Source organism: Tilletiopsis washingtonensis, assembly GCF_003144115.1.
Source record: "Tilletiopsis washingtonensis strain MCA 4186 unplaced genomic scaffold FA09scaffold_12, whole genome shotgun sequence".
NCBI classification, from domain to species: Eukaryota; Fungi; Basidiomycota; class Exobasidiomycetes; order Entylomatales; genus Tilletiopsis; species Tilletiopsis washingtonensis.
This window is the reverse complement of record NW_020312009.1, coordinates 468,660-490,065: the sequence shown is the minus strand read 5'-3', so window position 1 is coordinate 490,065 and position 21,406 is coordinate 468,660. Positions and strand designations below refer to the sequence as shown.

At 66.3% G+C, this 21,406-nt stretch overlaps 10 protein-coding genes across 10 annotated transcripts; 6 read left to right on the top strand and 4 right to left on the bottom strand.

Annotated features, from left to right (window-relative positions):
* Positions 1 to 538: 538 nt before the first annotated feature.
* Positions 539 to 1,577, top strand: FA09DRAFT_43604 (hypothetical protein). The gene is made up of 3 exons (XM_025745661.1): positions 539 to 726; positions 827 to 1,096; positions 1,164 to 1,577. Exons 1-3 carry the CDS (start codon positions 659 to 661, stop codon positions 1,441 to 1,443), a joined length of 618 nt encoding a protein of 205 aa, XP_025597967.1. The 5' UTR covers positions 539 to 658; the 3' UTR covers positions 1,444 to 1,577.
* Positions 1,578 to 1,899: 322 nt separating this feature from the next.
* FA09DRAFT_339178 (hypothetical protein) lies at positions 1,900 to 2,685 on the bottom strand (the record flags this gene model as incomplete). The annotated part of the gene is made up of 2 exons (XM_025744190.1): positions 1,900 to 1,993; positions 2,288 to 2,685. 2 exons carry the CDS (start codon positions 2,683 to 2,685, stop codon positions 1,900 to 1,902), a joined length of 492 nt encoding a protein of 163 aa, XP_025597966.1.
* A 1,846-nt stretch (positions 2,686 to 4,531) lies between these two features.
* Positions 4,532 to 8,101, top strand: FA09DRAFT_330345 (hypothetical protein). Its single transcript, XM_025742565.1, has 4 exons — positions 4,532 to 5,083; positions 5,143 to 5,575; positions 5,633 to 6,704; positions 6,758 to 8,101. Exons 1-4 carry the CDS (start codon positions 5,017 to 5,019, stop codon positions 7,871 to 7,873), a joined length of 2,688 nt encoding a protein of 895 aa, XP_025597965.1. The 5' UTR covers positions 4,532 to 5,016; the 3' UTR covers positions 7,874 to 8,101.
* Positions 8,102 to 8,964: 863 nt separating this feature from the next.
* Positions 8,965 to 10,059, top strand: FA09DRAFT_339176 (hypothetical protein; the record flags this gene model as incomplete). Its single annotated transcript, XM_025744189.1, has 2 exons — positions 8,965 to 9,476; positions 9,531 to 10,059. 2 exons carry the CDS (start codon positions 8,965 to 8,967, stop codon positions 10,057 to 10,059), a joined length of 1,041 nt encoding a protein of 346 aa, XP_025597964.1.
* A 121-nt stretch (positions 10,060 to 10,180) lies between these two features.
* On the bottom strand, positions 10,181 to 11,632 carry FA09DRAFT_339175 (hypothetical protein; the record flags this gene model as incomplete). Its single annotated transcript, XM_025744188.1, has 4 exons — positions 10,181 to 10,645; positions 10,708 to 10,904; positions 10,973 to 11,222; positions 11,279 to 11,632. 4 exons carry the CDS (start codon positions 11,630 to 11,632, stop codon positions 10,181 to 10,183), a joined length of 1,266 nt encoding a protein of 421 aa, XP_025597963.1.
* Positions 11,633 to 11,799: 167 nt separating this feature from the next.
* FA09DRAFT_330341 (hypothetical protein) lies at positions 11,800 to 14,148 on the top strand. The gene is made up of 6 exons (XM_025742564.1): positions 11,800 to 11,856; positions 11,909 to 12,093; positions 12,147 to 12,385; positions 12,440 to 13,413; positions 13,471 to 13,887; positions 13,961 to 14,148. The coding sequence occupies exons 1-6, from the start codon at positions 11,837 to 11,839 to the stop codon at positions 14,103 to 14,105; spliced, it is 1,980 nt and encodes a 659-aa protein (XP_025597962.1). The 5' UTR covers positions 11,800 to 11,836; the 3' UTR covers positions 14,106 to 14,148.
* A 155-nt stretch (positions 14,149 to 14,303) lies between these two features.
* FA09DRAFT_339173 (hypothetical protein) lies at positions 14,304 to 15,959 on the bottom strand (the record flags this gene model as incomplete). Its single annotated transcript, XM_025744187.1, has 4 exons — positions 14,304 to 14,464; positions 14,548 to 15,515; positions 15,577 to 15,781; positions 15,860 to 15,959. The coding sequence occupies 4 exons, from the start codon at positions 15,957 to 15,959 to the stop codon at positions 14,304 to 14,306; spliced, it is 1,434 nt and encodes a 477-aa protein (XP_025597961.1).
* A 233-nt stretch (positions 15,960 to 16,192) lies between these two features.
* FA09DRAFT_360994 (hypothetical protein) lies at positions 16,193 to 17,188 on the top strand (the record flags this gene model as incomplete). Its single annotated transcript, XM_025745299.1, has 4 exons — positions 16,193 to 16,306; positions 16,367 to 16,614; positions 16,670 to 16,998; positions 17,056 to 17,188. Exons 1-4 carry the CDS (start codon positions 16,228 to 16,230, stop codon positions 17,186 to 17,188), a joined length of 789 nt encoding a protein of 262 aa, XP_025597960.1. The 5' UTR covers positions 16,193 to 16,227.
* Positions 17,189 to 17,421: 233 nt separating this feature from the next.
* FA09DRAFT_319342 (RNA polymerase) lies at positions 17,422 to 18,715 on the bottom strand (the record flags this gene model as incomplete). Its single annotated transcript, XM_025740938.1, has 3 exons — positions 17,422 to 17,610; positions 18,368 to 18,579; positions 18,637 to 18,715. The coding sequence occupies 3 exons, from the start codon at positions 18,713 to 18,715 to the stop codon at positions 17,470 to 17,472; spliced, it is 432 nt and encodes a 143-aa protein (XP_025597959.1). The 3' UTR covers positions 17,422 to 17,469.
* A 270-nt stretch (positions 18,716 to 18,985) lies between these two features.
* Positions 18,986 to 21,396, top strand: FA09DRAFT_339170 (hypothetical protein; the record flags this gene model as incomplete). The annotated part of the gene is made up of 2 exons (XM_025744186.1): positions 18,986 to 21,247; positions 21,307 to 21,396. The coding sequence occupies 2 exons, from the start codon at positions 18,986 to 18,988 to the stop codon at positions 21,394 to 21,396; spliced, it is 2,352 nt and encodes a 783-aa protein (XP_025597958.1).
* Positions 21,397 to 21,406: the final 10 nt, after the last annotated feature.

The window sequence follows — 21,406 nt, the reverse complement described above, 5'->3', positions numbered from 1 at the left end:
CAAGGTGCAGCACAGGTGGGACCGCGGCAGCTCGTGCGACGTGCGACGGTGTCGCTCCCGCGCGTGCAGCGGCTCCACCCCACCTCGCTCAGGGCCCGGCTGCAGCTGTGCGTGCTGTACCGTCGGCGAAACGGCATGCGGGAGCGTCTCCGCCGCAGCTTGCAGCATGGGATTTGAGGGGCAGCGCTACCCGGCTGCGAGCCACCGCGGGCCGGCGGCGGCTCGGGCTGCAGCTGCGCCGCGGTGAGACAAACAGAACGCTGGATCCTTCTGTTGACGCGTGCAACTCCGCCATGGGCGCGCCGGCCGCCTCGCGCACCTCCTGCCGCTTCTTCTCTTGCTCCTCGGCCGTTCCCGCGCTCTGCAAACGCAGCAAGGTGGTGCAGCGGGAAGCCTCGGCAGCCCGGCACGCCTCCATGTGGGACACGAGCGCCGCGCGCCGGGGCCACCGCTTGGCGGCAGCTGCAGGGATCTGCAGCGGCCAGCCCCGGCCAGCCTTGGGGACAAAGCGCCGGGTCCAGGCACGGCTCCCTCTGCGCCGTGCCGTCGGAGCGGCTGAGAGAACGCACTGCTCCCGCGCGCATGACGGCAACGCTCCTGAGTCGGCCTTCTCTGCACACCAGAGGCACGCTTAAACTGCGACGGTGCCTCACTCTGAATGCTCCGAGGCACTGAGTGCGGCTTCAGGAGATCAGCCAGCAGACAAACTCCAACTGCTGCCGCCTCGTGAGGAGCACCACGACCCCCTTCCCTCTCACCACCTCACCCCTCGATCTCTCGCTCGACCGCCTGGTCGCGCCCATCTCCGGCCGACCAATCGCGGTAGCATCTTTCCTTCTCAGCCCACTCGCTCCACAACTCCACAGCGGCCTCGCACTCCTCGCTCTGCCCTCGCCAACATGAAGCTCTTCCGCCGTGCCGCCGCACTGACGGCGCTGCTGCTGGCCGTGCCGGGCTCCACGTCTGCGCTGCAGCTCTCGGAGCGCGACTGCGTGCACAACGAGATCGGCACGTTCGACAAGCCCGTGCCCATCCGGCTGCCGGACGGCTTTGACCACTTCAACAACCACGAGCAGGCGATGAACAACCAGAACAAGTGAGCCGGGTCCGGCCGTACGTTCTGCTCGGTGCCTGAAGCTGACGCCCTGCCACTGCTGTGCCAGGCCCATCCAGCCGCCGCAGCCGCAAGAGCTTCCGCTCTGCGGCGCACCACAGTCGCAACCGGCGAAGCAGCCGGCAAAGCAGCCCGCGACTAAAAAGTCTTCTAAATCGAAGGGATCGAAGAAATCCAAGGGATCGAAGGGCAAGGGATCGAGGGGATCGAAGAGTAAGGCCAAGGGATCGAGGAGTAAGGCCAAGGGCAAGGCGCACCGCAAGAAGTCGAGGCGCTCGGCGCCAAGCCGCCTTGACGACGAGGAGGGCGACGACGAGACTCTGGACTAGGCATCGTCTTGCTCTCATCGTACACGTCACCCATGCTCTGCCCGTCGTCACCCAGTCTCTCGTCACCACACTCGCGTGCGCAGGCGCTCCGAGTCCCACACCCTCTCGCTTTCTCTCCCTGTATCACATACCCCCGTCGAACGATCGATGATTACCCGATTCCTTTGACACTGGACACTGGAGCGTGCGCACGCGCGGCGTGTGAGGCGAGCGCAACGAGGCAGAGATGGAGGCAGATGGCGAGAGAAGAGAGAGAAGAAGCGAGAGATGACGCTGGACGGCGGTATCGTTGCGAGGAGAGATGTAGATGCGAAAGGGCTTGCTAGAGGATGCGTCGGCGCTATTGGCGAACGCCGTCGCGGACAGCTTGCGCCCGGGCTTCTGGCTCGAAGGATGCTTCGCCGCTGCTGCTGGCGGGCATCATCGCGCCGAAAGCTCGGCCACACTGTCGGCGTTCTAGCTCCGAGAGCGCAGGCCCACGCGCTCAGCAGTCCGCTTCATGGCCTGGATCGTCGGCGTCTCGCCAGCTGGCAGCCGCTGCCAGATGGTGCTGTGAAGGGGAGCGTCAGCACAAGGTATAGAAAGCGGAGCGGCTGCGAGAAGAGGGCCGCCCTCACACGCGCGCCGGCTCTGGCGCATGCTGCAGCCAGCCAAGGTGACTAGCGACGCCAGCCTGAGCGCATCTGCTAGCTCAGGCGCACGCCAGCTCGGGTGCGCTTACGCCAATCTGGCGCATCCAGCGAGTCCGGTCGCATGCGCTTGCGAGCTCAGCCGCGCCCACGTCCCTCTGGCGCCTGCACACGCTCCACACAAGCACACCCACACGGCTCTCTGCCGTACTCACGTTGCGATGAGCGTGTAGAGGGCAAAGGCAAAGGCCATGTCGCTGTACTGCAGGCGGTTGAGCTCTGCGTCGGTCGCGGCGCCCTCCTTCTCCTTGCGCTTGAGGCGGCGGCCCATGGGTCCGTAGCGCAGGAAGCCCGCGCCGGCGACGATGCCCGCGGCGGCGCCCTGCACGAGCGGCAGCACGGCGACGGCGACGGCGGGGTTGTACGGCGGCACGATGCCCCACGCCGTGCCGAGGCGGTAGAGGCCGTAGAAGAGCAGCACAAAGTGCGGCACCAGGCCGCCAAAGTGGAACGGCGCCTCCATGACGCTCTCGAAGACGAAGGTCAGCGGCCGCAGGCTGGCCTTCTTGTGCTCCTCGAGCTGCTCGGCCGTCGGATGCGGCTGGAACGACATGCTGGGCGGGCCTGAAGGGCGGACTGCGGCAGAGGCGGCGGCAGCTGGGGCCGGATGTGGAGCAAGCTCGCTGGCTGCTGTGTGCGCGTTCTGGCGTGAAGGGAAGCTTGCGTGCGGCGTGCGGCAGGAAGTATGCTTGGGCAGCGCAGAGCTGGAGGTGGATGGAGAGGAGAGAGAAGAGAAGAAAGCCGGGGCGCTGAGCTGTAGCCGGTGCGACGTCGACGATGAGGAGCGGCAGCAAGCTGGAAGCTCCGCGCGCCGTGCAGGAAGCCGCCGGGCGCAGCACCGCAGCGCCTCGCCTCTCTCTCTCCCTCTCCCTTGCCCTCGCGGAGGAAATGCGGGGAGCGCGGATATTGGCGGCACTGCCGGCCGGGCGCACGTCGCGTCTCGCAGCCGCAGCGCTGACGCACGGCAGGCAGCTCAGCCGCGGCATCACAGCGGCAGCTGCGGCCTCTCGGTGCCTCTCACGAGCCTCGCCGTGCTGCGCAGAGGCTGGGTGCTGCGCCCTCCTCCACGCTGCTCTCTCTGGCTCCGCACCGCGAATTCGGCGCCAGCCGCTGCGGCGTCTGCCGGTCTCACCTGCGCCAGCCTTTGCCCTTTGCCGCGCAGCAGCTCGAAGTGCTGCTGCACGCAAGACCCGCGGCGAGCGCAGCACAGCACGCAGCAGCGGCGCGCAGGCGCGTCACCCCGTGAAAAGGGCGCCCGACGTGAGAGCAGCTCAGTTTTGCCGCTGCCAGCCGTCTGAGCAGCGCTCTGGCGCCTCGGCCGCCACCTGCAACTGGCACCGGGCCACCGGCGTCAGGAAGAAATCACGTGGCACCAGCCTGGCTGTCAAGCTGGCGCGCAGCTGCCTGTGCACCCCTGCTGAGGAGGACAAAGGCGCGCGAGGAGGCTTGCGCGGCGGCCGGCGCGAGCGCGTGGTGTGCCTGCATCGCTGAGCCGGAATCTCGGGACGACGCTGGAATAGACTCTCGAGCATTCGGCGAGTCCCTGCCCTTCTGGCAGTCGCTGCCCCGTGACGTCATGCGTGGCTGGAAAGCCGGCGAACAAGCGCTGAAGCCTCCCCTCGAGCTCGTCCATACCTGCCCGATCCGCACTCCTCCTCGCAGGGCAGCCTCTTGTGCTGCGTAGAGCTGGTCGTGTGTTTTCGAGCCCGGCAGTGTACGGCCGAGAGACAGGAGAAACGCCAAAGAAGCTGCTGTTCCGGGCGCAAAGTGCTCCCGATTGGTCTCGCAAGGCCCCTGCAGGGGTGCCGCACGGGGAGAGTGCCGAGGCAGTGCAGAACGACGACGAGCTCGACGTTTGCCGCACCGTCGCAACGCCCCGCACGTCCTACACAGCGGGGTTTCGATAGGCCCTAGCAGCTCCGTGTCAGCTCGCAGCGCCCAACAGCAGCCTAGCAGCAGCCTAGCAGACGCTGAACAGACGGTAGCAGACTGCTGACGGACGGCCTAGCACGTCGCCTGGTCTGGTCCACTAGAAAATCATAGCAGGTTGCCTAATAGGCGTCTGCTAGGGCTCTACCGCGAACCTACTCGGTAGGATGTGCCGCTGGTGCTGCGCGCTGCGTTTGCGGCGACGCTGCGCGCTGCAGCGCTGGGCTGCGGCTGCGCTCTGGGGGTGGAGGAGGTACCGGCGCTGCTGCTGCGGCCGCTGGCGGACGAGATGCTCAAGCGCCAAGGCGGCGAGGTTGGAGCGCGCGGGCGCCCATCGCCGGCGCTGCTCCGCTGGCGGCGCGCCTGCCGGCAGCCAAGGCCGCACGCGCTGAGTCTGCAACGCGGCACCGCCTCATCGCGCGCCGCGGCGGGGCCCAGCGCGCGGCCTCTCCTCTCCTGCCTGCCGCTCCCAGCCTCCAGACCCTCGTGCTCGTCATCCGCTGCTTCGCTGAGCGGCTGCGCCTCATCCTCACCTCGCCTGCTCCCCGATTCCTGCGTGCGCGCCACACGCTCTCTTCGCCCCGTCATCGTCCTCGCGCCGCAGCCGCAGCCACGACGCACGCACCCCAGCCGCAGCACGAGCCCGCCGCAGCGAGATCCGCCTGCGCTGCCGCCTGCGCCAGATTCGCCCGAGCGCACGAGACCCTCGCGCTGCCGTCAGCCGCAGCCGCACAGCCGGCCGCCGCATCTCTTGGCGCTCCACCTCGCCTGATTCCCAGCTCAGCGCTCGACTCCGTCCTCGTCGTCGTCCATCCTCGCCACACCCGCACCTTCCTTTGCAACTCGCTCACCCCTCACACGCCGCAACGACACCTCACGACCCGACATCGCACTGCGCACGCACTGCGCCACACACCTCTGCGCCGCCTTCTGAGCGCCCCTGCGGCCCGCACACATGCGCCTCTCTCTGGCCTGGGCCGCGTGCCTCGCCAGCCTCGCCGCTGTCGTGCCCAGCGCTGTCGGTGAGTCGCCGCTCTGCCTGCGCCGTGGCCAGCCCTCGCCGTGCTGACCCCTGCCACAGCATCGAGCACGCGCGACCTGCCGCTCAGCCGCTTCTCGCACGCCAGCAACATCGACTTTGAGCTCGTAGCACCACGGCATGCCTCACATCCGCGCGCACACGCCTCTCCCCTGCAGCGGCGCAGCGCCGGCGAGCTGCTGGCGACGGACTCGTTCCGGCTAAGCATGCGCGCGTTCGGGCAGGACTTCCACCTGCACCTCGAGCCCAACGACGACATTGTGCACCCCGACGGCGCCGTCGTCAAGTACTATGCGCCCGACGGCAGCGTCGAGCGCGAGGAGCGCATCCTGCCCGGCGACGTGCGCGCCTACCACGGCGTCGTCGTGCACCCCGAGTGGTCGCGCGAGCGCATGGCAGAGGACCGCGCCGGCCTGCGCCGCGACCTGGGCCCTGAGTCGGCGACGGAGAGTGGCGTGATGGGCCGTGCCGCAATGTGAGTTCAGAGCGAGGCGTTCACAGGTCTGGTGGCAACGTCTGACAAGCATGACAGTGTCGTCCACGACGACGGCTCGGCCTCGTCGACTCCCTCTTTCGAGGGCAGCTTCACCTGGGGTGGCAACACGCACTTCATCCAGGTGGCGCAGGACTACGAGTCCTCGCGCAGCGAGCACGACCCGGCCGTGTCGAAGCGCAGCATCGAGCGCGGCTCGCTCGTCGTGCACCGCAACAGCGACATCATGAGCGCCCACGAGGCGCGTGCGCTGGGCATCCGTTCCGCCGCCGAGGTCAGCGAGGCGGCCGCCGGCTGCTCCAGCGACGCGCACGAGTACAACCTCAACAACCCGCTCATCTTCAGCGAGAAGAACAACAACGAGTTCAGCGCTAAGCCCGTCAGCTTCTTCGCCGTGCCCAAGGACGGCTCGTCCAAGTCGCGCCGCTCGCTCTACCCCAACCTCGCCGCGCTGCTGGGCCGCAGCGGCGACGAGGACATGCTTGAGCGCGACGCAGCCTCGCTCGTCGGCTCGGCCGACTTCTCGCGCCGCTTTGCCTACCACGACCCGCTCGTGCGGCGGCAGAGCACGGGTGGCGACATTCAGACGGGCAACAGCCTGAGCAACGACTCGTACATCGACAACATCGGCTCGACGTCGGGCTGCCCGACGACCGTGCAGGTCATCTACGTCGGCATGGCGTCGGACTGCACGTACACCGAGGCGCTCGGCGGCCAGGACAACGCCCGCCGCGGCCTGCTGAGCCGCATGAACGACGTCTCCAACCTCTACCGCACCACGTTCCGCATCGCCGTCGGCGTGGTGCAGCTTGACGTGCGCTCGCCGACGTGCCCGGGCACGCCGCCGTCCGACGCAACGTGGAACCAGGCCTGCGGCGGCAGTACGATCGACCAGCGTCTCAGCCAGTTCAGCCAGTGGCGCGGCAACCAGGATGCCAACGGCACCGGCCTGTGGCACCTGCTCACGACGTGCGCCTCCGGCTCCGAGGTCGGCGTGGCGTGGCTCGGCACGGTCTGCAAGACGGACGCCACCAGCAGCGGCGGCGATGTGATCAGCGGCACGGGTGTGACGTCGCAGACGCCGCGCGATGCCCAGGTCATCGCACACGAGGTGAGTTGAGCGCGAGAGCGTCGCATCTGCTGCCGCTTACCCCTGACGCACAGATGGGACACAACTTCGGCGCCATCCACGACTGCTCCTCGAGCTGCCGACTGTCCGGCTCGACGGCCTCGCAGACGAACGGTGCCACGTGCTGCCCGCAGTCTGCCTCGTCGTGCAACGACAGCGGCGGGCACATCATGAGCCCGGTGTCGCAGCCCGACGCCGCGACATTCTCGCCGTGCTCCATCGGCAACGTGTGCTCTCTGCTCGCGCGCGGCCTGGACACGAGCTGCATCGTGGCGCCCGGTCAGCGCCAGACGCTCAGCGTGCAGCAGTGCGGCAACGGCATCATCGAGGAGGGCGAGGAGTGCGACGCCGGCACGTCCGGCTCGCGCTGCTGCTCTGCCGACTGCCGGCTGACGTCCGGCTCTGTCTGCGACCCGGACTCTTCGGCCTGCTGCACGGACAGCTGCCAGTTCGCCAGCGCGGGCACCGTGTGCCGGCCTGCGATCGACGACCGCTGCGACACGGCCGAGACGTGCCCTGGCGGAACGGATGCGTGCCCGGCCGACGTGCGCAAGGACAACGGCGCATCGTGTGGCAACGGCCTGTCGTGTGCCGCCGGCCACTGCACGAGCCGCGACCTGCAGTGCCAGCAGCAGGGCTCGGAGCTCAACCTGCAGCAGGCGTGTCCCGTCACTGCCGACAATGCATGCAGCGTCAGCTGCCGCAACCCGCGGCAGAGCAACAGCTGCATCGTGCTGCAGCAGAACTTCATCGACGGCACGGCGTGCGGCTACGGCGGCTTCTGCGAGGGCGGCTCGTGCCGCTCGGGCTCGTGGCAGGACACGTTCCGCGGCTGGTACACCAACAACCTGCGCATCTCCATTCCCGTCACCATCGTCGTCGGCATCATTGTGCTGCTCATCCTCTGGGCCGTCACGCGCTGCATCATCAACGCCTGCACGCGCCACAACCGCGCCCACAAGGTGCCGGCCTCGAGGGCATGGTCGCGCGCCGGCGGCGACCACAACTACGGCCCGCCGCCGCAGCACCTCTCGACGCGCATGTCGCAGCAGCAGCCGTACGGCGGCAGCTACGACACATACATGCCGCCGACGAGCGCGCCGCCGAACCAGGGGCCCATCTACCAGGACCAGGGCGGCTACCGGCGATGAGCCAGCCCTCGCTCGTCCGGCTTTGCTTCTCTTCCCTTCCTCCCAGACGACTTCTCTCTCTCTCCGGGTCACGCTACTCCTCCACTGTCATTTGGCCTCGACCATCACTGGGACTGGGCATTGTGCATCTATACATTCCGCAGCGCTGCTTCGACGACATTTCCCAATGACTGCACCTGTACATACAATCCACGCTGCTACGCATGATTACGCACCTCACGAGCACAGCTGTGATGATGAGGAGTGCCTGATGGGCGAGTCTGACCAGCGGCTGGGCGGAATGTGTCCCACATCATGACCGCTCCAGCCAAGCAGCCGCGCGCGCCGGGCCGAAGCCCAGCGTCTGCGGCAGCGCACCTTGGAGGCGCGGGATGGAGCGGTGTCTGTGTCGGCTGCGAGCCGGCGCACCCGAGAGTGCCCGGCACGCCTAGGTCTTCCCGCCATTAAAAATTGTTTCGAGCCACGGAAAGGCTCGCAACAGAGTGTAGGCGGGGTTGGGAGGGAAGGGAAGGGGAAGGGAGAGGACGGCGAGACAAGGCAGCGACGAGGCGACAAGGAAGCACGCGAGGAGAGAGCGCCGAGCTGGCGTCTAACCGCGACACATCACACAGGCGGTGACGTGCAGACTTGAGGGCTTGTCATTGCTTGGTCAGACGGGGATGGTGTGGTGCGGAAGGAAGAGGCGCGATGCGTCTGCGCCCGCTTCTTCTCAGCGCGACTCGTTGCGCGAGGGCAGTCGCTCGCGCCTGGGCCCTCCTGAAGCCGAGCACTACAAGTCGCCCGCACAGGTTGAAGTGCCTCAGGTGCATTCTTGTAATCACCCTCTCAGCCCCGGCCCAGAGGCGCCCCAGCCAGCTGCTCAGGGAACGACTCGGGACCACGATGAGATGCTTGTGCCATTGACGGAGCCAATGTATCAAGGGGCAGCTCGCTGAGACAGGGCGATGAGAAGGCAGGTCGCGGTGTGCACGGACGCACGACGCGGCCAGCTCGCGCTGCTGGGCCTTGCTTCTCCGCCTCCACCTGCCTCTGCTCTGGCTCGTCAAGCACCTCACCAAGCAGCCGACGAATCTTGCGGACCACAATACAGCATGGCCTCCTCGCCGTCTGCCGAGGCACAGCGCCAAGCCGCACAGCAGCTGCTCACGAAGCCCACGCGCGCCACGTCGTCGCGCTCGCTGTGGGCCTCGTACGGCACGCTCTCCTTCCACGCGCCCGAGCTCGTGCTCAAATGCATCACCTCGCCGAGCAGCACGTCCTACTCGGAGAGCAGTGCCCGCAAGATGCTCAGCTACCACATCGAGGCCAATTTCTACGCGCACTTCTCCACCTCGCTGCCTGCGCAGATCGCCGTGCCCGTCTATCTCACACGCACTCAAGATCCACTGCGTCTCGTCCTGGCGGACATCAGGCCTCAGTATCCCGTGCTCGGCGAGAAGCGCGGCACGCTGAGCGAGGCGCAGCTTGATACTGCCCTCGTATGGCTTGTTAGCTTTCATGAGCACTTCAAGGACACAAGCGTGGAGCAGCCTTGTCCGACACCGGAGCTGGCCATGAAGCAAGAGTGGAAGGGCGATGGGCTGTGGGAGCGAGGAGGCTATTCGTGCGTGAGATCATGCTCCCCGGCAAGCCGCGACGATTGACACGTCTCATCCAGATATCTCTCAACTCGGCAAGAAGAGCTCGACTCCATCTCCAGCTCCTCTCCCTTCTCTCGTTTCCGCCGCGCGACGCCGCGTGGCACACTGGCATCCGCCTTGGATCGCTATCTCTCCGCCTCATCAGGTGCCTCCTCCATACCCGCCACTCTCGTGCACGGCGACTTCAAGGCTGCCAACCTAGCGTTCAGCCGAGACGGCTCCCGTTGCTGCGCTTTCGACTTCCAATACGTCGGCCGCGGGCGAGGCGTGTGCGATCTCGTCAAGCTACTTCAGTCATCTGCTCCACCTCATCTCCTCACTTTGGACGGAGAGAAGCAGATCGTGGCGCGCTACGCCAGCCTCAGAGGACATGCCCTCGAGCAGATCTGGGAGGAGTGGGAAGTGGCACTGCTCGACTGGACGCGCTTCCTCGCCGGCTGGGGCATGTGGGGCAACGATGAGTGGCTCACTGCTCGTGCCGAGGAGATCCTGGCGCGCAAGGGATGGGTCGAGAGCTTCATGGAGAGGCATGGCACGCAGGAATGAGAATGGTATCAGACAGTGACGTAGGTATCGCAGGTGGTGAGAGAGAAGTAGCGCGAAGTAGAGCTAGGCGCGAGTGATGTGGTGCACAGCGAGCGGAGAGGTGGAGCAGCGCCGGCCGCGACTACTCGAGCTTGACGCGCTTGACGTCTTGCGCTGCGTCATCGTCGGCGGCGTCTGCCTCTCGCTCGTGCTTGACCTGGGCAGCTGACAGCCCTGGCTCCGCCGCGCTCAGGTCTTCCTTCAGCTCCTGCGCCAGCTCCTCGTCGTCCGCCATCCAATCGTCGAGCAGCGTCTCCTCGAGGTCCAGCTTGCTCTCCTTCTTCTCCTCCTTCGGCTCCTGCTGAGCCTTTCGCAGCTCCAGCACCTTTCCCAAATGCACCGTCTCCTTCTTGCCCCATTCGCCGCCCGTCTCCGGACGGAAGTCACAGTAGAAGCTCCAGGCTCTGGCGTGTAGCATCTCGGCGCTCGCGTCACTGCCTTCGAGATCGGTCTTGCCGGGCTCGAGCCAGGAGTCGGCGAGCAGCACCAGAGCGCCGTACAGGCGTGGCAGATTTTGCGAGAGGGACTTGCGCAGATAGTTGAAGGCCTGCGAGAAGTGCGTTGGTCTGAGTGAGGAGCACGGCTGATGGACAACCAGAGACGACGCACACGATCGGGCGAGACGACTGATCCCTCACTCAAGGCGCGCCATTCGCCATTGCCAAGCTTCATGAGAGGCAGCTTGACGCGCATGAGGACAAAGTGCGGCTGCGAAGGGCCTACTTCGTCGGCTGCTGCTGATGAGGCGTGCGGCAGGCCTAGAGTGCGTGCTCGCGCGGCCGATGTGCGCTGAATGTAGGCGTGTGCTGTGGACATAGGCCGATAGCTCAGCTTAGCTGATCATTGTCGCCTGACACAGCGCTCGCATGCTCACCTAGCGACAGAGCCTCCCGTCGCTCAAAGCCTAGCCGTTCCAGCAGCACCTCTGCCCAGGCGCACAGCACCACAGCGCGATTGATGTGGATATACCGCGTCTCCAGATCCGCCGGATCCAGCACCGGCGCGAAGTCATACGAGAGCTGCAGGCCCTGCTCTGCCTCTGCCGAGCCCAGCGTCGAGGTGGAGCCGTACTCGCGCGCGAGGGTAGCATCGTCTATCGGCTTGGGCAGCTTTGACTTGGCCACCTGGCAGAGTGTTTCAGCTCTGCATCTGCGAGCACGACAATCCGCTGCACCCTCACCTTGCCGCGCCCAAAGACGGCACACACGCGGCGCTGCTTCTCCTCGTCGTCCTTTGCAATGCCGGCGTCCTGCAGCGCCATGGGACTGAGCGCGCACAGCTCGCGCGGCGCATGCAGCTTGGCGCGCACGAGGCCGCCGGCGATGGGCAGTGCCTCGGCGAGGCGCAGCGTGTGGTGCGACGTCAGATGCTGCAGCAGCACGGGCAGCGGGAGCGGCACGGTGGAGGTGGCGTCGAGCGCGGGAGCGGTGCTGCTGCTGGACGAGGCGCTGCGACGCGCGGCGGCGAGCGCAACAGAGCCGGGGCCTGGGCCGGAGCCTGATGCCTCGGCCTTTGGACGGCGTGCGGCGGGCATGGTGTGCGGAAGGGAGAGGTGAGAGTGAGAAGGCAAGGCTCTTGTGAGGCGGTGTCCAACGGCAGGTGGAGGTGCGGGAGCCTGGCCTGGCTTACATAAGCCACGCGCGCACGTCCGGTGTGTCGTGCGGCGGCGCTCGTGAGAAGGTCTAGAGCAGCTTGCTTCTCCACCTCATCCCCTCCTGCAATCCCTACTCCTTCCGCCATGCCCGAGCCCATCAAGATGTGAGTCGCATCTCTCATGCCCGCCTTCTGCGTGCTCATGCTTCACGTCCAGTCTCACCATCGGGCCGCCGGACGGCTCCATCTCCTCGCTCGTCGCAAAGGTCGGCGCCATCAATGCGCGCCACGGGCCCTTTGCCGCGCTCTTCGTCCTCGGCGACTTCTTCGCACCCGCGCACGCAGACGTGGCAGACGCTGTGCGCGCAGAGGAGGAGGCGCTGCTCAAGGGCGACATCACCTGTGCGTGCCGACAGCAGTACAGAGGCCGCGGAGAGCTGACGTGTGCGCTGCAGTGCCGTTGCCTACCTACACTCTCCACCCGCCATCGCCGCTCTCGACTTCTCTGCAGACACGCATCCTCTCCGCCGAGCTGCGCGCGGACGGGACTCGTCAGCTGGCGGATCAGCTCTTCTATCTGGGCAAGAGCGGCGTGTGCCGCATCGGCGGCAAGGACGGGCAGGAAGGCCTGAACGTCGCATATGTCGGCGGGGCTTGGGATGCACAGCGCTGGGCAGCTGAGAGCGAGCAGAGTGTGAGTGCAGCTTCGAAGCGCGAGAACGATGAAGTGGCTGACGCGGAGTATCAGGTCGACGAGCTCTCCACGTCTCACATCACGCGCGCTAGCGTCGCCTCTCTGCTCGCGCACCCTTCCTTTCAGGCACCCGTCGCAGCCAGCAGCAGCAGTGCAGCTCCTACGACTCTCGCCGCCGCACGTGCTGCCGCGGCCGCTGCCGCTGCTGCAGCTTCCAGCAGCTCTGCTGCATCTGCTCCGCCCATTGATCTGCTCCTGACCAACGTGTGGGCCTCGAGCATCACTCTCTTCTCGCCCGCCGATGCGCTGCCCGATCCTACGTCTCGCACGTGGGGCACGCCGGCACTCATGCCCATCTATCGTCTCTCGCGAGCTCGCTACATCTTCTCTCTGGCGCCCGGTCCTCTGCCTCCATCCGCAGACGATGGCGTCGTCGGCCTCTCTCCTGCCATTCGCGCACGCGGCACGTTCTGGGAGCGTCCACCTTTCCGCACCGAGGCGGGTCCAGAAGCAGCAAGCACCTCTTCGCGCTTCATCAGTCTCGCTCGCTTTGCAAATGCGGAAAAGGCACGCTGGTTCTACGCGCTGTCTCTCGTGCCTGCCTCAAGCATGGACGCGGCGCAGAGGAAGGCCGCAAGTGTTGCGCCGAAGAACATCACGCCGAGTCCGTTTGCTGTGACGCCTGCCGTCAAGCGTGAGGGTGAGGCGTTGGACAGCGGCGCCAACTATCGCTGGGCAGGCGAGCCAACAAAGGGCAAGCGACCTCGGCGCGACCCAGGCACGGGCGCCAACTCGATTGGTGCATCAGGCGAAGAGCGTGCCTCTGGCTCCTCGGACCGAAAGCACAGAGGAGCGGCGGCACCAGTGGCGCCCTCGGACTGCTGGTTCTGTCTCTCCAACGAGCAGTGCGCCAAGCATCTCGTGGTCTCCATTGGCACAGAGTGCTACGTCGCCCTGCCGAAGGGCCAGCTACTTGATTCGGGAGCAGAGGGAAATCTGGTGCCTGGTGGAGGCCATGTTCTCATCATGTGAGTAGCGGCGCCTTCGATATACAGCGGGGCAAAGCTGATCGCAAGTCTGCGAAGTCCGATCACGCATGTCCCCTCTCCCCTCTCGCTGTCTCCCACGCTCGCCGCACCGCTGCTCTCCGAGATGTCCGCCTGGCGCTCCGCGCTACGCACCACGTACGCCACGTTCGGCTGTGTGCTAGTCGGCTGGGAAATTTGTCGCTCACAGGGCACGCGCGTGGGGCATATGCAGGCGCAGGCGCTGCCCGTGGCTGCCTCGCTGGCGCCCAAGCTCGAGCAGTGGTTCCGCGCCAAGGCAGAGGAGGAAGGCTATCAGTTTGTCCCGGATGAGGAAGTCGAGGAACGTTTGAAGGCGGGCACAGACGAGCAGGAGCAAATGGCACGCGCAGACTACTTCCGCCTGGATTTGCCCAACAAGACGCTCCTCGTGGATCTCAACGACCCGAGCGTCCGCTTCTCACTGCAGTTCCCGCGGTGAGTCGTCTTGCCTGATCGGGCTGTCCTGTGCGCGCACCGCGCTGACCTCGCCTTGCTTGACGACTCGCAGACAAGCACTGGCGCAGCTGCTCGACGTGCCGTCGCGCGCAGACTGGCGGGTCTGCGCACGAAGCGAGGCAGTGGAACGTGCCGAGAAGGAGGCGTTTGCCAGCGTGTTTGAGGATGCGGCAAAGAAGGTCGTCGGCGACGACTAGTCGGGGAGAAATGGAATGCAGAGAGCATCCAAAACCTGCTGCTGACTTGCTGCTGAGAGGTTGCTGTGCGGTGCAAGATCTGATGCGACAAGGAGACATGGCGGTGCTGCTTGAAGCTCAGAGCCCTGAACAGCACACACAGCACACACACAGCAAGGCGTGGTCTGTTGCCTGTCCATATCTCTCTCATTTGCGCTGCTACGCCTCGCCCGGGATGATCCTCTCCACCTCTCCCTCTCCCTCTCCCGCCCTTGCAAAGCGCCGCAAGCGCTCCGAGACGTGCTTGGCATCGCGCATCTCCGTATCTGGCGGTGCGATGTCGAGTGTCCGGCCTTGCGGATGCGCGAACTTGCAGTCGGCTGAGAGTGATCCAGCGTCAGTGTCTGCCTCGTAGCAGGTGCAGGAGAGAGGAGAAAGGGAAGACGAGAGCAGGACCACTTACCGCGCGTGCAGCCCACGCCGAAACGACACGTTTCCGTGCTCGCGCCAGAGGTCGGCTTGCCGGGATGTGCATAGCGACAATCCGCGCGAGTGCATCGTGCGCCATAGCGACATTCCTGCGTAGCGTTTGCGGCCGGTGCAGCCGCCGCCGCCGGTGCGCCGCCGTTCTTCTTTGCCAGCACGGCCTGCGCGGGCGAGACGTGGCTGCGCTCGCAGTCTGCGCGTGTGCATGCGGCCTGGAAGCGACAGGGCGAGGCGTTGAGCACCAGTGGCTCGTCGACTGCCATGCCGTTGCTCGACGAGGAAGAGGAAGAGGCAATGGCGGCGGCACTAGCGTGCGAGAAAACGCAGAGCGGGTTGGTGCAGCGCAGGCCGTAGCGACAGAGGGAGGCGTCGGAAGGCGTAGAAGGCCAGGGCGCCGAGTGCTGTGCGGGCGCGCTCGGTACGCTCGTGACTGGCAGCGCATTGAGAGGCAGCATGGGATCTAAGCGTGCCAGAAGCGACGTTGCGGAGCCCTCTGCTGTAGCTGCTGCTGCTGTCGGCATCGCTGCGCCTTGCGAGGCGGGCGTAAAGGCCGAGGCGCGAGGATCGGGCACAGCGAAGCGCGAGAGGATGGAAGGTGCGCTGGCGCTTGGTGCAGGCGGCGCAGCATAGTCTCGCAGGCCAGCATTCATACCTCGAGGTGCACGCGGCGGAGGAAGGCCGTTGCCCATCTGCTGGTCCATCTGCTCTCCACTCTCCGGGTACTCGCGCTTCACTTCCTCGCCGCCCGAGCGCAGCGGCGCCGCTTCTTGTCGGCCTGCCCGCCCCAGCGCTCGCGCAAAAAGTGCGCCGCCACCGCGCTCGGGCTCGGCGCGCCGTGCTCGTGGTGGCGCCTGCTGGTGCTGTTGTGGCACGTAGGAGCTGCCGCCTCGAGGTGCGTTGCGCACCGGCGAGCGAGATCGACGGCTCTCCCTCTCCCGCACCGGCCTACACAGCTCGCATCAGTGACCTTTTCGCTGCTGCGACGGAGTATGAGCACGCCACTCACGAGCGCACCCTTGCCGGACTGGCGCTCCGGCGCTCCTCCTTCACCGGCGCCGCCTCGCCGCGCAGCAGTGCCTCCGCCGTCGTCCAGAGCCACGTGACGAAGCTGGCGTCGTAGTCTGCGCCCACGAGCTCTGCCAGCTCGCCCGAGACCTGCGCGGCCGTCTTGTGGTTCTGCAGCATGACGACGACGAACTCGGCGAGCAGATCTGTGGCGCGCGGGAACACACGTGTGAGTGGAGTGCGCCGTGCGGAGTGGCAGATGACAAGCGCGGCAGCACACCCACCGTCGTCGGCACTGGCCCAGCCGCGCTCGGCGAGGTCCACCTGGATGGCGCGGTGCAGAGCCTTTCCCACCTCGGAGGCAGGGTTGATGTCGAGCGACATGGCGGGAGAGCAGCGGTGTGGTGGAAGGAAAGGCAGAGGAGCGGCTGCGCACGGCTCCGAGCGAAAGGCCGAGCGCAGCGCAAGTCGAGTGTCGTGCGAGAAGCGAGTCGTATTCGCCGTGGGTGTATTCGCGAATACAGCGACGTTGTAGTGCGCCCAGCGCACGGCATGCCTCCACTTGCTTGCTCAGCCGCACCCTGAGCGGCCGCTACCGGCGCCGCCTGCCTCTCTCTTCCGCACCCTCACCACCCTTCACTCACCACCTGTCATGTCTCTCTCCGACCCGCGCTGGAAGACGCTGCTGGCACGCAGCATCAGCGAGCACATTGGCAACGACAAGAGCACGCGTGCGTCTTGCCGGTTCTGTCTCTCCTCTCACTACTAACACCCTCCTGCGCGCCGGCCAGTCTACTACGTCCTCACCACGCCGCCCCTCTCCTCGCGCTACGTCGTGCACCGCGGCTTCCTCAACGAGCAGCGCGCCGACACGCCCGAGGGCGTCGAGGCGGCCGACAAGGGCTTTGCGCGCTCCGACTCGCTCCTCACCACTACCGACATTCGCGCGCCCAAGGCCGTGGCCATCCAGCAGGCGCAGGACAAGGGCGGCAAGGCCGAGGGCTGCGTGGCATGGTGGATCGAGGGCGCACAGCTGCAGGTGCGCGCTCACCTGCATCTGCCAGCTGCCACGTTGCTTATGCCTCTCTTCGCAGTTTCGCATCTCGGGCACTTTGCATCTCATCTCGTCGAGCAACCCTTCCGCACCTGCCTTCCTCGCCCCTCGTTCCTCCAAGGGCGAGACATTCGACTGGGCGGCTGAGCGTTCGCGCATCTTTGCCAAGCTCTCGCCCTCGCTGCGCGCCTCGTTTGCGCGGCCCACGCCCGGATCGAAGCATCCGCAGGGCGATGTGAAGGGCGCGGGAGAGGGAGAGGCGGCGCACGAAGTGGGAGAGACGGAATGGCCAAAGGAGCTGCCGAGTGCAAAGGAGGAGAAGGAGGCGGATGAGGAGCAGAAGCGATTGCTGGCGCTCGCAGAGAAGAAGTGAGTTCCCTCGTTCGCGGGAATGCACACCCGACGCTGATCCCCGCGCTCTTCCAGCTTTGCCCTTGTGGTGCTCCACCCGACGCGCGTCGACGTGGTGGATCTGGCGCGCGACAGGCGCAGTCTGTTTGAGCGCAGCGAGAGCGAGAAGGACGGCGGCGAGTGGAGCGAGACGCAGCTGGTGCCGTAGTTGGACCCTCTCAGTCCGCGCCTTGTCGAGCTGCAACGCGTGGACACGAGCGCAATGAGCATGTAAGGTCTCGCCTGCTTCTCGAGACTGAGTCTTCTTGTCGAGCCTGCCGTTGTTCCCGCCTCCAAAGAGACTAGCCTCTCCTTGACATCGCTCGCGATCGAGCTAGCGCTGCAGTCTCTCCCCACGCCCTCTATCTCTTCAAGCATCTACCACCTCGGCGCTTCTTCCAGCCCCGCTCCTGCCTCTCGCGCCACGCTTGCTCTTTCTCTCATCCCGATCTATTTGAGCAGCAGATACACGCCGCTCCCCACCGCCACCTTTGCCAGTGCATCGGCGTCTGCTGTCAGCGCCAAGAGCAGCCCTCCAAACGAGGCGTACGCCGTCACGACGCGCGACGTCGTCTCGTCGTACTTGTACACCTGTGCGCGAGGAGCGGAAGAGGGGCATCAGCGGGCTGACTGACGCGCAGAACGAATGCGAGGTGCAGACGCGCGAGGGAGCACGGCGGGGCCGAGAGACGCGGATCCGACCGACATCGGATCTGCACCCAGAGCCGTCTCGCAAGCCACGCCGACGTCCAGTCCTTTCAGGGGAGCACGCCTGGCCCTGCCCGTCCTGTGCGCGCAGGCCGGCTGTTTGGGACCCTCAGCCCTGCATGGCCCGGCGGGCTGTCTCGCTCGGATGTGAGATCCGAGCCAGACCTCTTGCTACGTGTCTGCTCCGCCGCCGAAAGCTGCCCCAGCGACGGCGACTGCGCCCCCCGAGCATCGCTGCTATGCCGCAACCTGCCACAGGCAGCTCATAGCATTCTGTCCAACTTGCACTGTGGCCACAGCATGCGCAAAACGCCAGTCAAGCTTCGGTCCTAGACCTACATGCTGCACCGACGTCGCAACAGCCGCTACGTCTTCAAGGCTCCGGCGCTTGCACAGCAGGGAATGCAATCAAAGTCTAAGCCAGACTCGAGCAGCTGCAGCCATGCCACGCGCGCAGGCACTGCAAGCGCGCTGCGTGCGTCGTTGTTGCTCTGAGACGCCACGAGACCAATGGACCAGTCTCTCTCTGGGCTCTCTCGCCCTCACAGACATCTCTCGCTGAGCCTTCTGCTTGGCCTCCCCCTCTCCGCGGGTCTGCTCGCCCGATAGCACGGCGCATCCACTCGGAGCCTGCACTCACCTTGCCGTACATGACATATGCCGCCTCATCTGCCAGACTCGGCCCTTCTCTCCGCCACGCCTCGCGCGCATCCTCCTCCTGTCCGTCGGGCGCAAGCGAGTCTGCCAGCTTGAAGTTGAGGCTCTGTCCCACTGTGAGCGGGTAGATGTCGACGGCGACATCGAGCAGGATGCGCGTCGAGTCTGTCGGCGAGGACGCGACGATGCGCGAGACTGGCAAGACGTGGGCGTGAGTGGGAGGCAAGGGAGGAGGGCAGAGAAGAGACGCACCGCGGTCAAACTTCTTGCCGTCGGGGTCGATGGCGGTGATGGTGAGCTGTGTGTCGTAGAGAATGGCGGAGCGCGACATGGCGGGCAACGGCGGGTGGTGGAGGCGAGAAGGACAGGCGAGGAGCATCAGGCGCGCCGCTCTGTGGCCACGGCCGGCTGCGCTGCACGTGACGCCACGCGCCTGTGCCTCCTCTGGCCGTGCGCTTCGGCCCTCCACCGAGGCACGCGCGTTGAGTGCATCACGCGCCACTCGCTCGCCTCCTGACTCAGCACCACCACCATCCTCGCACGCCGCCGCCCTACGCTCTCCTCCGCGCTGCCCGCCACGGCCGCAGCAGACGCAGCAGCCATGCCGCCGCGTCGTCAGCGTCTCTCGCCTTCGCAGCCCTCGCCCGCCGCCTCTGCTGCGCCACACGTTGCGCAGCCACGCTCCAGCGCCGCCGCGCCGCCGCCGCAGATCTTCGCCTCCTCGGATCCGCTCGCAGGCTCCTCATCGCCTGCTGGCGAGACGCTTGCTGCCGCCCGCACAAAGGCGTTCCCAGTGCGCAAGGGCGCCAGCTCGCCACAGGATGAGCTGCCGCGTCGCGCCTCGGCGCGTACGCGCGCGCCCAGTCGACTGGCCGTCGAGGCTGCCGCTGCCAGCTCGGCGTCGCAGCCGCGCAGCAAGAAGCAGCCGCTCAAGCCTCGTGCTCAGCCTGTCGAAGAGCCTCCTGCGAGCGGCAGCGACGACACCGATGCGCAGCTCCTGCGCGACGCGCTCGAGATGAGCATGCAGCAGCTCGACGGCAACGCCAGTACCTCGTCCGTCTCCTCTCCTCTGCGCGTCACTCAGCCGCGCGCGCCTGGCGCAGGCGATCGCGATGAGGCTGCAGCGATGGAGCAGGCGCGCATTGCCTCGACGCACGAGGCACTCATGGCGCGACAGAAGCGCACCTTGCTGCAGCAGCCCGGCTCGTCGCCCGCTGCGCGCAAACGCGCACACAAGGAGAACGACTCGTCTGCTGCCGCACTCGATGAGGGTCCGCTGCACAGCACGCCGCTCGCCTCTCTCCGTCGTGGACCACACTCGGGCGCAGCGCCAAGCAGTCCCTCGCCGCTGCCGCTGCAGCCTCGTATGCGCTCGCTGCTTGACGACGCCGGCCTCGGTCAGCGTGCCGACAGCTTCGCCTACTCCAGCGACCCTCTACTTGGCAATGACGAGGTCGCCCTGGTGCCTCTCCGCTCCGCCGTCGGCGAAGTTTCGCTGGCGCGTCAAGCCATGCAGCGTGCAGCGCAGCCCAGTGGATCGTCTGCGCGACAAGCGCCGCGCGTGCAGCCGCCGCCTCAGCGACCTTTGACGACGGAGGAGGAAGGCGGACGCTTTGCGCTCATCCGAGAGAGCGTCCGGGATGGCACGGTAGAGGAGAACGTGGCGCGTCTACTCGGCACCGAGACATCTCGTCGAGCCTCGGAGCTGCTGCGCTCGCAGGACGAGGAGGAAGAAGAGGCGGTCGATGAGGTGGCTGGCAAGCACGGCGGAGGGGCGGAGGAGGAGATCCGCTGGGAAGAAGCAGATCTTGATCCATTCGGCTTCGAAGAGGCGGAACGCAGAGTGCGCGAGCGTCGCGAGATGAAGCTCCATGCACAGGAGATGCAACTTGCGCTCGACGAAGTGGCGCAGGAGCCCGAGTCGCCATTAGCACAGTGCCCCGACTTCGAGGAGCTCGAGGCGCAAGAGCAAGAAGAAGAAGAGTCGACTTCGCCGCCGCCCTTCCTGCCGCCGCCTGCCGGCAGTCTCTCGACACGTTCGTCGCCCGTACAGCTGCTCGAGGAACTCTCTACTCGTCCGCCAGCCGCAGCTCGCGCTGCCGCTCCAGCAGTGGCTTCCTCCGCCAGCTCGCGCCGCAGCTCTCGTCTGGCGACGCGCGTGGAGAAGCTTGCCTCGCCCAGCGCTCGGCGCACAAGCGGGCGCACGCGCGTCACCTCTATCGCTGCGTCTCTGTCCCTCGTCACCAGCGAGCGCGGCGACGCTTCGTCGGCCGCATCGGCGCCAGAGTCGAGCACCGATTCAGCGTCCGAAGCTTCATCAGACGATGGACTCGCCTTCGAGCCGCGTGCACGCGCCAAGACGTTTGCGTCGCAGTCGAACGGCAAAGGCAAGACCAAGTCCTCTTCGCCGCTCAAGACGGGCCGTAGGGCAGTCAAGAACACGTATGCCTCGCGGGCGCGCGAGCCTTTGCGCGTCGAGCAGATGCGAGAGTTCTTGCCGAAGCGCAGAGTGGAGCCGAAGAGTGCTGCGAGCAGCAAGAAGGGCGGGAAGAAGCAGAAGATGATTAGGATCTCCGACAGCGAGGGAGAAGGGCAGGAAGAGGATGAGAACGAGGAGGAGAGCGACGATCCCAGCGATCTGAGCGATTCGAGACCGCCTGGAGGAAGCAAGGGCAAGGGCAAGGCTGCTGCGAGCACCGCCAAAGGCAAGGGCAAAAAGCCGGCGCCCAAGCGCGCAGCCAAAGCAGCCAAGCAGGCGCCGCAGAAGAAAGCTGCGTCTGCGTCGTCGCGCAAGCGCAAGGGAGGCGCGTCTAGTGATGCGGAGGAAGAGGAGCAGCAGCAGAGCGAAGGCGAGGCCGATGCAGTGAGTGCCACTCATTGTTCCTTTCGCGGCCTCTGAGCTGACATCGTCGCCTGTGATAGGACACGCCTCGCACGCAAGCACGCAAGCGCCGCATCAAGGAGTTTGAGGAGATTGACAAGATGCAGCTTGCGACTGAGCTTGTCGTCTAGGAAACAGCCT